Below are 17,908 nucleotides of genomic sequence, written 5' to 3'. Positions count from 1 at the left end.
ATGATTCCATCACTGTCAAGATTACTAATATATTCCAAACGTCTCAAATTGTTTTGTCAAAGCAGAAACAGAGCACAAAACAGAGGTAGGATTCAATCATGACTAGAAGTGCAATCAAACTTCAGCTCCTCCCTCCAGCGAGATCTGAAACTGATCATGGGGGCTTTGGTGATTCTCCAGATATTTAGTATATGCCAGTGGTCTTACAGGAACAATGTGCTATTGCTGCCATTCAATTACACTCATTTGTCAAATGTTACTATTTTTAAATAGTGCAATTTAAATACTGCCTAAAGGCCTCATTCGGATAGTGCAAGTAGCTTGCAGGGTGACAAACGGATCACTGACAGAATATCGGAAACAAAAATATCTTGATGGAAAGAATATCGTTTTCAGAATATCGAGGACCAGAATATCAAGAAGGCAAGTGCAAATAGGTAAGTATAGATTTTCTATTCTTAACTTCATATCTCTGTACCTTGAAGATACACATATTGCCAAGGTACATCTATGTGGACTTAAATATAGTAAAACTGTGCTTACCCATAGAAACTTACCTTCACAATACTTTTGTCCGCGATATTCTAGACATGATTTTTTGTCCCACAATATTTTTGTTTCCGATGTTCTGTCAAAATACCCCAAAATACTACTTGTAAGACGTTTATGAATACTCTTTAACTGAAAAGTGTTTACCTATTTTGCAGGTGGGACTACATAGTAACACTCATAAAGTTTTCATTAACCCTAAATTTGCAACTGTGGTAATTCCAAATTCCTGGCAGACTTGATGCAGTTTACAAAGGTGACATTCTGAAAATACATAATCAGGACTGGGATTTTACTTCTGAGTGTCTAAGTTGAATATTTGTGTTTTCTAAACTAGCTGGTCACCACTTTGATGCTGCAGACATCATGGGTTTTTCAGACTTTGATTTTTTTTCCTTATGATTGCCAAAGGACAGAGGCAGAATAATTCCTCTTCGTCTTGCAATGAACATGAATAAAAGGACAGAATGGCATATTACATATTTAGATCATTAACCACATCTGCCTCACCACTCTAAATATCCTAAATCTTGTAACTTAAAAATAATAAATTATGTGCATTGATAGCACAGTATGCAGATCTCATACCAACATACCAGTATATGCTAGGCCACTCAGCATCTTAGTGCACCCTTTTCAAATATTGAAAGCACTGCACCAATTTTCTTACAAAGTGAATAAAGAGTGTATCATTACTTTTTATATTGGTCCCTCTGTCATGACTAGTTATTTGGATATTTCCTACTAGGCCAATTTGTTTGTTGTTTATGTTTGATATTACTTTATCTTTTAGTGAAATGTGCAGTTTGCAAGATTGGCAGAAAATATTAGCCTTGCTGCAGGGTGGACAAAATGTGAGCTGTTAAAGATGACTTCCATGTTCAGTCTACTATGTTATTTAAGAGCAGCACTGAGAGGTAATGGGCAACTAGCTCATGCGGTTAAAACATTTGCTCATCTCTACTGTGTTGTTTTCAGTGGTGTAACACAAAATGATGGGGTTCCCCTGCAGAATGTGATGAAGGCCCCCAGCATCTCCCAGACTGCACAGACATTTATTGGTCTTGGGCTCAATGGGGGTACCCTAAATGGTTGACCTCCCTCTGACTACTCACAGAGGTCTGCTCACAAAAGCAAAGTGGCTTTCCCAAGCTTTTCACTATTTCCGATTCCATGCCATTGCATGCATTTTGCAAGGCATGCAATTTAATTTGAATTCAAAATTAAATCAGGCTACAAACAGAGTAGAGGTCTAATGTTCCTTCTAGGTGCCGAGTCTGATTGCTGTTTATATTATGGGACTGTAGAATCGATATAATTTTCTCGAACTCATCTGACACACTCTCTGGTATTTGAGATCTAACCCAGAAATTTAATTTGGCTTAATGTTGTCTTTCGAGATAGTATACCAAATGACAGCGGCTGTAGATGTTCTTCTTCTGATCAAGACCTTAATTATAAATTTTCGAAAGAAAACAGAAAGCGGTGTACTCTGCTAAGAAGCAGACTTAGGGCCTGATTCTAACTTTGGAGGACGGTGTTAAACCGTCCCAAAAGTGGCGGATATACCACCTACCGTATTACGAGTTCCATAGGATATAATGGACTCGTAATACGGTAGGTGGTATATCCGCCACTTTTGGGACGGTTTAACACCGTCCTCCAAAGTTAGAATCAGGCCCTTAGTGTCACAAAATTCAGCTGTAAGGTAAGTTATATTTGTTACAAGTTTATACAAAACCTACAAACCCATACATATACATAAACCATAGAAATCTCCTACTTTTGTGCATAGAATCATATCAAATTTTTTGTAGTTTAAAACAATTTTTATCCCAGGGTGTATACTTTACTAGCTCAAAGTCCTACTTTAGATGTTAAAGAAAGAGAGACCTTGTGATAAACATTTGCAGCCTGGAAAATACAATGTACAAGTGCAAGACCCTGGATTCCAATATAGTGAAAATTACACATTCAGTATTGAGAACAGTTGTTGTCAATACTGTCTGAGTTTATATGGACTGTATTATAATTTTAGCATGAATGAAGGTTTCATTAATTTGTTTGTTGTTCTAGCACCAAACAAGATCAAAATGAAACTATTGTTGCTGGACAGGCTAAAAGCAATCAGAATGGGTCTGCTATACAGTAGCAAGGACATGAAAGATCTGCAGACTTAGCTTTATGCCCATGGTGGGGCCTTCGATCTAAAGGATTTCTCTACTACTTACAGTTTGCATCCATTTCTAAAGATCATACCAGTTAGTTATTTTTGCTATCTCAGCATCTCCTTCAGCTCTCAAGAGATATCTATCTGATGCCTCCCTACTGTCACTCTCTAAAGAATTTGCGTTGACTCCCACCCCAACATTCTCCATTTACTTCTTACATTGTTTTAATGCCATTAGCAGCAGCAGAGCCTTATACAGTCTACACAGTGATGACACAGTCATAATTGATTTCATTTATGTATATATTTCTGGGCTCTTTTGTTCCACAATACTGATTTGTGGCCCCCACTGAAAGAGATGGTGGTGGACATATTTTGATTGGCTATACAGAGTAGAGAATAGGGTGCTGACTGGGGTAATAACTAGAGACCACAGAAGGGGTTTGACATCAGCTCTTCATGAGGCACTTACTAGCAATCTACTTCTAGACAAGCAGAGCACGATATGATATGTAATATCATTATAAAATACTGTAATTTTGGATCAGTGGGTGTAGATGTTCACAAATCTTCACGAAAATGGAGACTGAACTGGTTAATGATAAATCTGATAATACTAAGTGCATTATTTCCCTAGGAGCAACATGAGTATCTTTTCTCTAGAAAGGAACCACTGTAATGACTTCTAGTTATAAATAACAAGAAATGAAAAACATGCAACTTTAGGCGCCACCTTCACTGTCACAGACTTAAGGGTTGTGTTCTTGTTGCTGTTGGACCTGTTGCCCTTTAGAGAGACAAAACAACTATAACACATTGCAGATTTCTACGTAAACAATAATTTGGTCTACAGGAGAAGTAGCTAGGCAATTGTTTACAAGTTCATAGTGCTGCGTGTTCTTTTTCTTAAATATATCAATCAGCATATGGAGCTTACGTCTTTTAAAATTATATAATTTTATCTGCTCTGTATACAGTATATTAGATTGGATGCTCCAGAATTATCTATGTGATAAAATCAGATGACTGAAATGTTAATAAATAGACATTCTGCCACTGTCTCCTGAGTGTCTCATAAATCATGACAGCATATCATTATGTTGTCACTCATCAACGTCATTACAGTATGATGGTGAATCATGTCTTGAAAAGGGGTCTGATCTACCACATCAAATATAATAAGTATTTTGCTGTTCCCTTTTGGTATGGTGATGTAAATACCTGTTCTACTATCCGATGTTCCAATTTGTCTGTTTACCTGAAGTTTGTGTCCAGATGCTACTCTGTTTCTCCCTAAGTTCCCTTTCTTTCATTTCTTTGTTTAGCACATTTGCTTTGTTTAGGATGTGCTGTTTATAAGTGGTGCTTCTGTAGTTCTCCTATGGCCACATCCAAATATCAATTCATGGTTTTCTTATTTGCGTATCAGGTTGGGTCGTGCCATGGAGGCTGAAACCCTGGCATGTCATTCCCTTGGAGTGACTTTTGTGACACAGAGGGGCTACAGCTCGTTTTGCTGTGCTTGCCAATTCCAGGTCCCCTGCATGCTTTTGCAGTCTGTGTTAACCCCTTCGCTGCCAGGCCTTTTCCCCTCAGGTGCCAGGCCTTTTTTTGGCTATTTGGGGCAGTTTGCACTTAGACCCTCATAAAGTTTTGTCCACATAAGCTACCCACGCCAGACGTGTGTCCTTTTTTTACAATATCTTAGGGATTCTAGAGGTACCCAGAGTGTGTGGGTTCCCCTGAAGGAGAACAAGAAATTAGCCAAAATACAGAGAAAGTTTTGTTTTAAAAAAAATGGGAAAAAGGGCTGCAGAAGAAAATGAGTTTTTTTCCCTAAAAAGGGTTTGCCGTGCTAAAACCACCATCTTCCCAGCTTTCAGGAACAGGCAGACTTGAATCAGAAGAACACATTTTTCAACACAATCTTGAAATTTTACTGGGACACTTCCCATTTTTACTATTTTTTGTGCTTTTAGCCTTGTTCCAGTTAGTGACTGAAATGGGTATGAAACCAATACTGGATCCTGGAAAGCCAAACATTTCTGAAAAGTAGATACAATTCTGAATCCAACAAGGGGTCATTTGTGTAGTTCCTACAAGGTTTTCCTGCAGAAAATAACAGCTGAAATAATACAAATATTGAATTTGAGGTTAAAAAACCAGCATTTTTCTCCACGTTTTATTCTGTAACTTTTTCCTGCGATGCCAGATTTTTTAAAGCAATATACAGTTACATCTGTTGGACTCTTCTGGTTGCGGGGATATATAGGGCTTGTAGGTTCATCAAGAACCCTAGGTACCCAGAGCCAATAAATGAGCTGCACCTTTCAATGGGTTTTTACTCTATACCGGGTACATAGCAATTCATTTGCTGAAATATAAAGAGTGAAAAATAGTTAGCAAGAAAACCTTTGTATTTCCAAAATGAGCACAAGATAAGGTGTTGAGAAGAAGTGGTTATTTGCACATCTCTGAATTCCGGGGTGCCATGCCAGCATGTGAAATCCAGGGCATTTCTCAAATAGACATATTTTTTATACACTATCTTACATTTGGAAGTAAAAAATGTAGAGAGCATCACATTTTCCCAAAGAAAACAGAGCTGTTTTTTTTGCAAAGTGCCTAGCTGTGGATTTTGGGCTCTAGCTAAAGGAAAGCTTTAGCCTAGGGAAATCTACCAAACCTGTGTGTTTTTGAAAACTAGACACTTAGGGGAATCCAGGATGAGGTGACTTGTGGGGCTATCACCAGGTTCTGTTACCCAAAATCCTTTGTAAACCTCAAAATTTGGCAACAAATACACTTTTTCCTCACATTTCAGTGACAGAAAGTTCTGGAATCTGAGAGGAGCCACAAATGTCCTTCCACCCAGCATTCTTCCAAGTCTCCCGACAAAAATGGTACCTCGCTTATGTGGGTAGGCCTAGTGCCTGCGAAAGGAAATGCCTCAAAACACTATGTGGACACATCAAAATGATCAAATACAAAACTACCTGTCTTTGCCGGGGGTGGGGGGTAACCTGTGTTTTTGGTCTTGGGCTCAGCAGCTGTATAGGAAAACCTACCAAACCCAAACATTTCTGAAAACTAGACACCTGTGGGAGTCCAGGGAGGTGTGACTTGCGTGGATCCCCCCAGTGTTTTCTTACCCAGAATCCTCAGCAAACCTCAAATCCAGCTTAAATAAATCACATTTTTCCCACCTTTCTGTGTGGGATCACCACACTGGGACAAATTCCCTACCACCCAACTTTCCCTCAGTCTCCCGGTAAAAATTATAGCTCACTTGTGTAGGTGGGGCAAGTGCCTGTGACAGGGAAGAGCCAAACACATGTCGAAATTGAAGGGGAACCAAAGCGGGTCTGAAAGTGCAGCTTGAAAAAAAATCATTTTTAGGCTGACAAGTGGGGCAGAATTTTTATCGGTACAGATGAAACAATAATGGGTGGTAGGAATTTTGTGGATTCCTGCAGATTCCGGAAGGATCCATCACAAAAATGTGGGAAACTTTTTGATTTTCAGCAAAGTTAGAGGTTTGCAGGGCATTGTGGGAAAGAAAATTATGCTCATACTGGTTGGTAGCCACCACCTCACTTTAAAAGAAAAAAAAAATATTTCCTGGCATCTAGTAGGTTTTCTGCGGAGTGAATCGGCGGCAATTGCTCCCAGGGGAGCGACCCTTGCCTAAGGGGTCACTCCCCACATATAAAACAAAATAAAAGAAACAAACCAAAAAAAATTATCCTTGGTGTCTAGCAGTTTCTGCCCACCCCCCCAGGGCAGATCCCATCTACTTATAATAGGCCTATCTATCCCAGGGGGGCAGAAATGGCTTAAAAATAAATTGACCCCCTGGGGAGCGACCATTGCCCAAGGGATCGCTCAATAATAGAATAAAAAACTATTTCCCTGGTGTCTAGTGGCATTTCTGCTGCTCCATCGCATCACGATCGGGCAGCAGAAATGCGGAGAGAGACATGAAAGGCCTTTCCCCTCCTTTCATGCCCCTCTCGCCCCCTCCATATGATACTTTTGCATTTCTCCTCCAAGGGGTAGGCCTCTGATGAAGTCAGTGCGCAATCGTGCGCTGCCGTCATCTGATGCCACGGGGGCGTCAGGGCGGGTGGAGGTGGAAGGGGAAGCGATTCCCCTTCCGTCCCTGCCCAGTAACGGTTACGTCCAGGGAACCCGAGGGGTTAAAGGCAGCAAAAGGTTATGCAGGGTATACCTTACATAGATTCACTCTGTGGGATGCAGTTTATGGTGGTTGTAGGCAAACTCTCCCTATAGTGTTAACAAAAAGGAGTCTGAGTTTTTTTTAAATTAAGTGAATGCTTAATCAACCTTTAAAGCTAATTCTACTTGGGGCATAGAGAGCCTACTGTGAGGCCTCAAACCATCCCCTCAAGAGGTGGAAGTAGCTAAACACCTAATTCCACACTTTCAGGTGAATGTTATTGAAGAGAAGGCCTTGCTGGCAACTGGTAGGTTTTCTACATTTAATCACAATCTCCTACTCAGGTTTTGATTTTGGGAGAGTAGATTGCTAATCTCATATCCACTTTGAGAGTTGCTCTCTGGAACTGGAACCTTTGTGGTGTAATTTGTGACATAATAGATAGGTATAGCTCTCCTACATGAGGGTTTCATTTATGGCTGGCTGTAGCTGTACCCCTCAGAAAAGGCTGTGTTGCTATAATCCTCTGGGAAGTCTGTTCTTTTACACTTAGAGGCATATTTAGGAGACTATAGAGCCATCTACCAACACATTAGCACCATTATTTCCCCAAGCTTTGCTGGACTAGCGTCTAAATTTGTGACGGTAGCGCAGCAGCCAAGCTCCGCAGCTGAGTCAGAAATTCTGATGCAGCTGTGCCTACAAGTGCCCTGGTATGCTGTATTGTAAATACAGCGTTACCATGGTGTTGTTAGGGGGCACGGAGCAGTGCAAATAAACTGGCACATCATGATCGATGCACCAGTTTGTTGTAAATGAGTCTCTTAACATGTAACAGCTAGAGTGGCATGTGCTTATCTAATCACAAGGACAGCATCCAGCATCTCATCCCTTGATCGGCAACATTTTGACATACTATCTGAAATTGGTACTATCCTATTTTCTGTGATACACTGTACAGCATGAATTGGTGGGTTAGCTTGCTTGGTTGATCAACTGCTGCTTATGCGATATGGGCGCAATGGCTCATGAACTTTGGTTCTGGATCGCTCAACTCATGACTTTAATATTTGTATTTGTGAGTATACAACTCCCGCTGATTTGGTTTGACATTACTGCACTGATACTTATACCACTTTTTAGACTACAAGGAGATTGTAGTAATCACATTACAAAATACGACTAAGAAAACGTAATGCATCTGCCACACAACTGTAGAGATTGCTAATGCTGTATACTTTGAGTTCTCCATGTGTGGCTGTGCTGGAAAATTGGTCACTTAAAGAAGAAGAGGCTATAATGGAAACCTGTTGGAGGGAAGCATTGCAGATAATCTTCACTCTTAGATGACCAAGGATCACTTCTGATTCAACAAAGTAATAACAAAGAACTTACTGGCTCATATAAAAATGTCTAGGCTTAATTTTGAAGAGAATTTTTCATTTAGGCATGTGGCAGGTCCAAAGCAAGTTTAATTTGTGTGAAATAACTTTATAGAATGGTTGAATAGATATGGAGCAATGTAATGGATCAAATTTTTTTATTTGTATGATGTCAGGTCCTGGGCTCCAAAAGGTTAGTTATGTTGGGCTTTGATGAGCATATAAAATCAGCTCTGATGTTTCAAAACGTCTTATTAGGTCTGCATTTGAACAGTAAGAAAATGGTTTTGAGTCCTGGAAAAGCACAAACTGCCAAGGTGTAGAGAACTACATCCTGGACTTGAGCCCTCAAACAGAAATAGAAGATGCATTTATAAAGGAGGAGCTGCTACTGAGAAATATTCTTCCCATTCATTATTGAGTTATACTCGGAGCAATTTGTAAGAATAAAATTCCACCCACTCTCTCTCTCTCCATTTGTCGGATTTCCTCTTCATCTTCCCTATATGCGTTCCACTTCTTTTTATGTCAACAGGTTAGGAGGTATTTCACAAGGTTATGTAATTGAACTGTATTTTTATTCCTTTTGTTTACATATTTAAGAAATGATCAAGTTTAATCCCACCTCATTTACTGTACGTGAAAAATGTATTAGAACCACACTTGTTAAGCAAGTACGTTCCTCTCAGCTGCCTCATGCCTCTTACTTATGAGTTATGCTAATGTTTATTTTTGCTGTGTTGTTTCGGGGCAATAATATAAATGATCTGGTAAGGGAAATGGAAAAACAGGACATTGCTGGTGATGCACAGGCTGATCTAGGGGAATCATTTTTACTTTGCTTGTTAAGAATGACCTCTTACTTCTGTTTGATGTTTGGTTTGGGTCTGCTCTTGCTTGGTCATCCCTGGCATTATGACACTTGCTTCTAGGCAATGTATTTCTGGGAAATTTTGAGTTTTCGGAGCTCTAATATTATGGTTGTTTGTGCTTTGAGTTCCATCTTTTAAGACTGGTCCTTAGAATCTTGCATTGTCCTTATTACTTGGATGTTGCTTTCATGTTGCTGCCCTGTAAAGAATGCTCTGTGTCAACACTGATCCTATGTGTCTAGTTTTGGCTGTCAGTACCGTTCGTTTCACTTTGTAATACTTATGGAAGTATGTTGCCTCTCTTTTTCTCTTGTGAGATTAAGGTTCCTAGTGATAATGGGGAAAAGGTTTCTTGGTTTCCGCTGGGATGTACTTATTGTGCAGGTTTGTGCTTTGCCATGCTAGGTCTTTTTATTCCTGTGTTGCCTTCTTCTTGTCGGTATGACATTAATCACATTGACTGGTGCACTATCCACACATGTTCCTGGAACATATGCCCCAAAAAAGATGTCTCCCTAGCCAGGGGAGACAAATATAGTCATCTACACTTGTGGAATTTGAGGATTCTACTCCTACTTCTGTACCTATGTGTCGCAACAGTTGAAGGTTTGTGTCTTGAAGTACATTGGTGCAATTTCACGATCTGTATGTTGTTTATGTGCAATTAAAGGCAGGGAAAAATTCTGAATGTGGTGCGCAGAAAACTACATCAAATGTAATTTGTAAAAGACATTACCAAAGAGGATCTATTTTTAAAGGTTGTCATTCTCAGAAAACAAAAAAGTTCACAAGACTGGTATTTTTATCAAATCAATAACAAAGTGCTCACAAAAAGTGTTCACATAGCAACCATTTAGACACCCTGCTCATCACATTCACGTTATTTTATAGAATATCTTAGGTTTGTGGTTATAGCTTTAGTCATTCAAATAGACACAGTTGGTTAGTAAAATGTTTACAATTCTGCAATCTACGGTATGTGCAGATAATGACTAGAATTCACTCTTTGCAAACACTCACAAAACAAAGAGGGATAAAATTAACTGAATGGGTAGTCGAACTATAAAGCAGGTATACAGAATGAAAGAATGAAAGTAATATGCAAATGTTTTAAAGTTAGTAACAAAAAAAAAACAAGAAAGAGAAAGTTAACCCGACTGGGTAAAATACAAGTCAGCTTGAAAAATGTATAAACGGAGCACTTTTATAAAATGTGTTTTTCTTCTAGAAACAAAATGTGAATGTGACATTTATGTAAAGTAGGCCACAATTACGAAATACAGTAGTGCAGTTGCTGCTGTGTAAAGCATAAAGCTCTCTGCACTACAGAGATAAAAATCTCTAGTCACAAAAGGCAGTCTTACTAGGCAGCAACCATTTGGTTAAATGAGATATACATATTTTCAATTGAAAACAGTAAAATATTTGCTTTTAACCAGACAACACTTTGAAAACGCACCATTTACATTAAAACCTTGTTTCAGACGTTCCTCTTTTAAGATTACTACTCAAAAATTCATCATGTTCAAAACTTAAGTTGTTATGTGATCTTGAAATCATTAGCAACTTCTCCTTGTTTGTGTAGTCTTTCTTAGCAGCGGACTGGGGCACAATCAGCCTGTCCATTGGGTCTTCTTTGTTCTCAAGCTTCATGTACCCTTTGCTGTTGCTCCGGTCCAACCTTGGCCAGCTCGGGTGTTTTCTTTGTTCATTCTGGACTGTTAGAGTTGAAGGTTCTCTGTCCAAGTCTAGGGATTTAGAATGTGCCGAAAGAATGTGCAAAGATGAATTGGATCCAAACTGCTTCCTTGCAGCACCAGGCGACAGAAGCTTCCCAGGAGTGAGTGAAGAGGCTGCAGCAGCTTCATAAAATGGAGGCTCCATGATTGAATGACTGCGGAGTAGCGTTGTACCGGCAGGCTTATACACGTCATCGACATCTTTTAAAGGAACTGCTAAAGAATCCATTGATAGATTTCTTGGCCTGTTCCTGATGATCTCAGAATCCTCACTGATGTTATCCACAGCTGGCTCATCAATTACGCAGTTGTTAAGTTTAATCACGGGAAGAGTAAATGCATTTATAGAGGATGATACAATTGATTTTGTTTCGCATTTCTTTGAGCTTCCGCTTCGGTCATCGATTATCCTATTTGAATAGGGATGTAGGCCAAACACTGAACCAGAACACTCACTAAGCAGAGGTGGGATTAGATTAGTAAAATTCCTACATTCACTCTGAATTCTCTCCTCTTCCTCCATGGAGCTACATCTTCGAAAATTACCACCCAAGCCAGAAAAGGTGGCTATTGTATTTGCAGCCAGTTTCGAGGCACACGTGTTCTCATTCTGTTTGACTTCAGAGTCCCCAAAGAAGCCCGAATAAGCACCATTCATAAATTTCTGCTCCTTGATCTTTGAAGAATGGATGTCAATAACTGTAGAATATATGTCTCTCATATGAATAACTTTGGTCTCCTTGTCCCGATTTTCATGTAGGATGGCATTAGCGCAAATAAAAATAAATATACCTATCCCCATAGTAAAAGGCCCCAACATTTTCATTTTTTCCGAGTGTAAATGTTGTTCAAAAAAGCGGGCTAAAATCCCACCTTCTCTTAGGATTTGGGTGTTATTCATTGACAGCCTAACTTCTGCAGCTAAAAATGATTCTTTTTGGGGCCAATACCCAAGGATTGCCATTGCAATTCCTGATACGGAAACAAGCACTCCTAAGATAAGAAAGAACCCAGATGGGGAACGAAGCCGGATTTTTCCCCTGACAATGACCACATCTGCCTTAGGTCGCCTCCGAACAGGCTTTTTCTCTGGCGGTGGTGGAGATGTAGGTCGAGACAAAAGATGTTGTGACCTGGAAGAGTCTTGCCTCTTCAGCGCTGCAAGTCCTGTTATGACACCTCCAGTTGCGATCATAGTTCTGTATTCTGCCCTATAGAAGACAAAGGAGAGAGCGATTACTATAAATGGTTGTAAAAAATAATTTATCACGGAAATATTTTATAATCAAATGAATTAAGGAGACTACAAACTGTTGTTAACTTTTCTTCAGTGCTTACATTATATTAAACAACGTGGTGCCTAGTTACAAACTGAATTTGGTAGTACTTTAGTAGTACTGCTAAAATATTACAAAATGCAATTCACAAACCTCTGTGCTGAGGTTCTGCATCCACCTTGCCTATCTTTTTCTGCGCAGAGATCTCCATGCAGAGTTTCTGCACGCAAGTATATGTCTTAGTGGAAAAATGATTGTGGTCCAGAGGCAAGTGGCTGGAAAATAGGGAATACTTACTACAAAACAGGAAGAGTTAAAGGAGGAGTGAGGAAGGGTTTAGAGAGGCACATGAACCCACCCACAACAAAGTAAGCACATTCCTGTTCACAAACTGCTGCCAAACAGTTTAAATGTACTCCAGCTCAGACCCAGAGCAAGAAGAGCACCGCACATGGCAAACCATTTGTACTGGAACGCCCTCCCATGGTAAAGAATGGTTGAAGGCACTTTAAATATAACCATAAAGGAAATAATATTAATTATATTAAATTATTACAATTGGTTAAAATATTACTAAATGTAATTTTGTGTTAAAAATATCTACAAATAAAACATTTTTATTTAAATTTAACAGTTTTTGTAAATTTTAAAATTGGTGTAACATTAACTGTTACTAATATTTAATTAAATCACGTTTAATTAATTCTCCATGTGACTTTTTAAATTTAGGTGGTGATTTATTTTATACTTACAACTTCAGAAAAATAATTTGAATACAATTTAATGTATTCAAAATAATTGTATTTTAAATCTAAAAGATTAATATTGTTCTAAAATTAAAATACACTTATCACAATTTTAACAATAAAAATAAATATGACAATATCTGGAGACGTCCAGCTTGACTGTGGAGTTTATTTGCGGTAAAGTATAGGGAACATTTAAATGTATTTAGTAAATCGAAAACAAATGGCAAATATTTTTGTGATGAATATGAATGTAAATTATTTGTATACTTTCATTTTGCAATAGAGAATTGAATACATAATTGATACAGCACTGTTAACTTAATTTTGAATTCAATATTTAACTCAGAAAAATATAATAATTAAATTGTTTTCTTATGTTTAAATTTAAACAATAATTTTCATCTAAGCTAAATAAATTACTTTAGTTACTATCCATTAATAAGAATTTAAAAGTGGTGTATAGAATGCATTAGATGTAAGGCAATTATATTTTCATAATATGTACTGATATATTATTTTGATTACAAAAAGTATTATTAAAACATTTTACAATTAAACAAAAGTATGTTCTATTTTTGTAATCATTTTAAAAGTACATTTATGCATATTTTTAACTATTTTAAATAAGTCAATTTAATTTAACAGTATTTCCTCAGGGCCTGTAAGTCTGTACCCCAATTACATTATATAGGAAGGCGGAATAGCAGTGGTTGGCCATGTATGGGCTAGACTTACTCCAGGACTTAGCTGGAGTACTTTACTACTGTTTAGAGTCCTTTTTGGGCTGTAGTAACTATGGTAGTGCAGTCTGTGAATAGCTATGGGCTTACTGTTTTGTGTTGGGAAACCATCCCCTCTAAACCCCCTCCCTGACCATTGCTAAACCCCTCATTAATTCTCCTTCACCCCCCACTTTTATTGGTAAGTGTCCTCCATTTTCCAGCCGCTCCCCTCAGTCCCTCCTGCATTTATTAGTAAAATGTATGCCTACATGTGTGGAGACTCTGCAGTTGTGAGAGAGATCTCTGCACACAGGTTTTTGAACAGCATTTTGTAGTACGTTTTATAGTACTACAATACATACCACAAACTGTAGTTTGTGAATAGATCCTAGATAATTTAGATTCAGCTTTTTGAATCAAGTAATATGTGCATGTGTACATTACGGCTTTTGCTAAGCATCATTGTTTCTACAGCTACAAGAAAACATAACAGTCTGAAATAAAGTCCCTATGCCTCAGGTGAAATGTGCAGCCAGTAATAAGCAGCAAGTGTCTTTAGCATCTCAGGTGTGCAGCATAATCTGTAACTGCACATTCTGGAAGGAATGGTTTCATCTCTAATATGCTCCCATTGTGAATATTAGCATGCCAAAGCAACAAAGTGGTTATCATTTATGTTTTACATCAATTCTTTCCCTTTTTAAAATGTTTTATTATGTTTTTATACAGGAAAAATGCAGCATGTTGAGAGCTCCAAACTATTTCTTCAATCAATAATACACCTGTTAAAATAATATACCAATAATTTGGTTTGCACTTACAACACTAATACTATAACCAAAATTTGACCATAAAAGCATGTCTGTGGCTGAAAGAAGACCAATATCTACCAATTATATATAAAGAGTAGGCCCAGGCTTCCGATGCCGGCACTTAGACCAGCGGCTTCCATGCCCCTTTCTGCCTAAGGGGGCATTTAAGCTGGCTGGCTCCTATGTCACTGCTAAAACAGAGCCCAGATCTCTTTGCCCTTGCTCAGGGCTTTGTTGCCTCGTTTTCATAAATAGCCCTTTCAAGATTAAAAGTAGCTAGCAAATGGGCAAGGTGTTGCTGAAAGGTAGGAGGGCCCTTATTGGACAAGCAAAATGCTATATACAGGCATACCACAGTCATGGCAATAAATACGAATGTTTGAGCTGCATTTATTACTCTCTCATTGCCTACTCCCTACAAGATGAGCTGTGGGGATAGGACAATATTAAAGCCCAGCCAAGCATGAAAGAACTGTGCAATCTACCCCCATAGAGACTCAAGTTTTCAGTAGTTACTTAGCATAAGTACAACATCGGCCTTTAAATGTTGGCACAGGTACAAGAGATGCCTATAGTCCTGCTAGTTTCTAAGAGGTGTAGTAAAGGTCAAAAATAGTTTTATATTGCTGTACCTGAAGATTGGCTGATAATAGGACAGTACGTGCCACCTCTAAAGATTCCAGAAAGGACCACTCCCTTACCCCCAACTCATCCTGCCATTTTCCAGCATGTTTACCCAGACTGTCTAGGGTGAGGGCATGTAAATTTATATAAAGTTGGCTGACCGAACATGTTTCGCTCCCCACCAGTTGGTCTAACAACTCTAACGTCTGAAAACCAAACACACACACACCCCTTTCGACTAAAAAAATCCCAGATTTTCATATACTTAAACAAGTCCCTTTGGAGAATATCAAACTTATCTTGTAATTCTTCAAATTAAATGATTCCTTCGGGTGAGAAGAAATCCCCCAGCCTTTCAATTCCACAAGCCGCCCAATCCAAGACGGGGTAGTCCCTAAAAATCTCTGGTAGGAGTGAGCTATTCCATATCAAAATATAATGATGATTACGTCCCAGTTTTCACAAAGTGGAGCCCACATCTTGTGTGCCCAGTAACCTGTCTGTGATGCTATTAATTGTGTTTGACCAATGACTTTGTGTTTCACCACTGCGCATATTAGTTGCTCAATGTTCACCAGTAGCACATTATGGGGGTCATTCCGACCCTGGCGGTCCATGACCGCCACGGCGGAGGGCGGCGGAAGCACCGCCAACAGGCTGGCGGTGCTTCCTGGGCTATTCTGACCGCGGCGGTAAAGCCGCGGTCAGAAAAGGGGAACCGGCGGTTTCCCACCGGTTATCCCCTGGCCCAGGGAATCCTCCATGGCGGCGCTGCTTGCAGCACCGCCATGGGGATTCCGACCCCCTTCCCGCAAGCCTGTTTCTGGCGGTGTCCACTGCCAGAACCAGGATGGCGGGAACGGGTGTTGTGGGCCCCCTAACAGGTCCCCACAAAGATTTTCACTGTCTGCTTTGCAGACAGTGAAAATCGCGACGGGTGCCACTGCACCCGTCGCACCCCTGCAACTCCGCTGGCTACATTCGGAGCCGGCTTCCTCGTTGCATGGGCTTTCCCGCTGGGCCGGCGGACGGCCTTTTGGAGGTCGCCCGCCGGCCCAGCGGGAAAGTTGGAATGACCGCCGCGGTCTTTTGACCGCGGTGCGGTCATTCGGCAGTAACCGCATGGCGGGCGGCAACTGCCGCCCGCCGCTGTCAGAATGACCGCCTATATGTTTTGTTCAGTTTAGCTGCCTATTGGCTTTGACATGGCATTATACATTACATTCTGTATTCAGTTTAGCTGCCTATAGGCTTTGACATGGCATTAGCCATTACATTCTGTATTCAGTTTAGCTGCCTATTGGCTTTGACATGACATTAGACATTACATTTGCTATTTAGGTTAGCTGCCCATTGGCTTTAACTTGGGGTTAGACATTGCAGTTGAGACATTGCAGATGAGCTGTGTTTTTCCAAGCTGTGTTTTTCCACAAGATGGACCAAGCTGTTTTCTTCACACCTGACCTTAGCTGATAAGAGCACGTAGATTTTGTGTTTACCTCGCAATACAGTCTGAAAGCGAGTGAGCTCAGGAGAATTGGCCTCTCTCCAAGGTTCTTCGGCTCTCACACTGAGTTTGCTTTTATGGATGTCTCTGGGCTACAGAGAGGTAGACTGAATCTGCTTTGACTTCAGACAGGAACTAGACGTCAGTTGCCTGTCTCCCGTTTGGGTAGAGAATCTCTTTCTCGCAGTTGACCGGAGTCATCAACTTGCAGACCCCAGAAAGATTAAGCTGAATATAGGCCCTACCGCCTTGCCCATACGATGATGAATTTTGACTTTTATGCTTTGCTTTGAAGTTATGCTATGATATGATATAATCACATCTATTTGCTGTGTACTTTGCAACTGAGAAGTACTTTGATATATTTTGCTTTCATTGCTGCGACCACTTTTGAACGTGTGCTTCCAATCTACTAATTTTGTCTCTCAGGAACTTGTGGGGGGGGAATTAATAACAATAAATGTCTTCTTTAAACTCAGAAGTGCATTCCAGAGAGGTTCTGTAAGCTCGGTTATGAGATAAGAGGGAAAGCAGAACACTGTCTTAAACCAGACTTTTTTAAGGCATCTGGGCTGGACCTGTCTCAATAAATGTCCACTGGCAGATTTCCCAAGGAGAACCTCATAAATTGAAAGAATGTTAGTTTGCTGCACGGGTCTCTAAAAATCAGATCCATGTATTGGAGACCTGCAGCCCAATAATACAGTTTAAAGTCCTGTAGTGCCCAACCCCTTCTCTCCCTAGAATGGGTTAAATACTTTAGCGCCCGCCTGGGCTTAGAGTAAGCCCAGATAAACTGTGTGACCCCCCTTGTACATAACATGCAGGCAGCTATTCTTAAATTAGCCAGGGATGGCCTGGAAGAAGTAGAGTAACTTAAGAAATAATATCATCCTAATGATGTTGCACCGCCCTTTAATAGATAAATGTAAGTTATTCAACTCGAGCAAACCTTTGTCTGCTTTCTTCAACCTTAGGGATAGATTAGCCTCGACCAGCTGGTCTTCATCGGTTGTTATAGTGACACCCATATAAACTGCTGTTTTTGTCACCCAGATGTTACTAAACCTCACAAAACGATTACTAACAACCTGTGTCTTACTCTGGTTGAGTGAGCAGCCGGAGAATTGCCCAAAGGCCTGTGCAATAACCTCTATCTGAACTAACGCCTCAGCCGGGCAGGAAGTGACAATTGCCACATCATCTGCATAAGCCAGAACTTTAGTATCCTAGCCATTAAAATGCATAGGAATAATCTTAGAAGACATCTCCAGTGTACGAATAAAATGATCAATATATAGTGCAAATAGCAGAGTGGAACTAGA

The 17,908-nt window shown here is 39.8% G+C and overlaps 1 protein-coding gene across 2 annotated transcripts in view; it reads right to left on the bottom strand.

The window, feature by feature from the left end:
- Nucleotides 1-2,157: 2,157 nt before the first annotated feature.
- Nucleotides 2,158-17,908, bottom strand: part of TMEM200A (transmembrane protein 200A) — a 512,506-nt gene continuing 496,755 nt past the window's right edge. For both annotated transcript variants that reach the window (XM_069234850.1, XM_069234849.1), the window contains one exon: nt 2,158-12,103. In XM_069234850.1, coding sequence (XP_069090951.1) covers nt 10,621-12,087 — 1,467 coding nt within the window. In that variant the 5' untranslated portion in view covers nt 12,088-12,103 and the 3' untranslated portion in view covers nt 2,158-10,620. The remainder of the gene's footprint in view (nt 12,104-17,908) is intronic.

This window comes from Pleurodeles waltl, chromosome 5 (assembly GCF_031143425.1).
Source record: "Pleurodeles waltl isolate 20211129_DDA chromosome 5, aPleWal1.hap1.20221129, whole genome shotgun sequence".
In the NCBI taxonomy this organism is placed as follows: Eukaryota; Metazoa; Chordata; class Amphibia; order Caudata; family Salamandridae; genus Pleurodeles; species Pleurodeles waltl.
The sequence above is the reverse complement of the archived record's forward strand: the minus strand, read 5'-3'. Positions and strand labels throughout refer to the sequence as shown.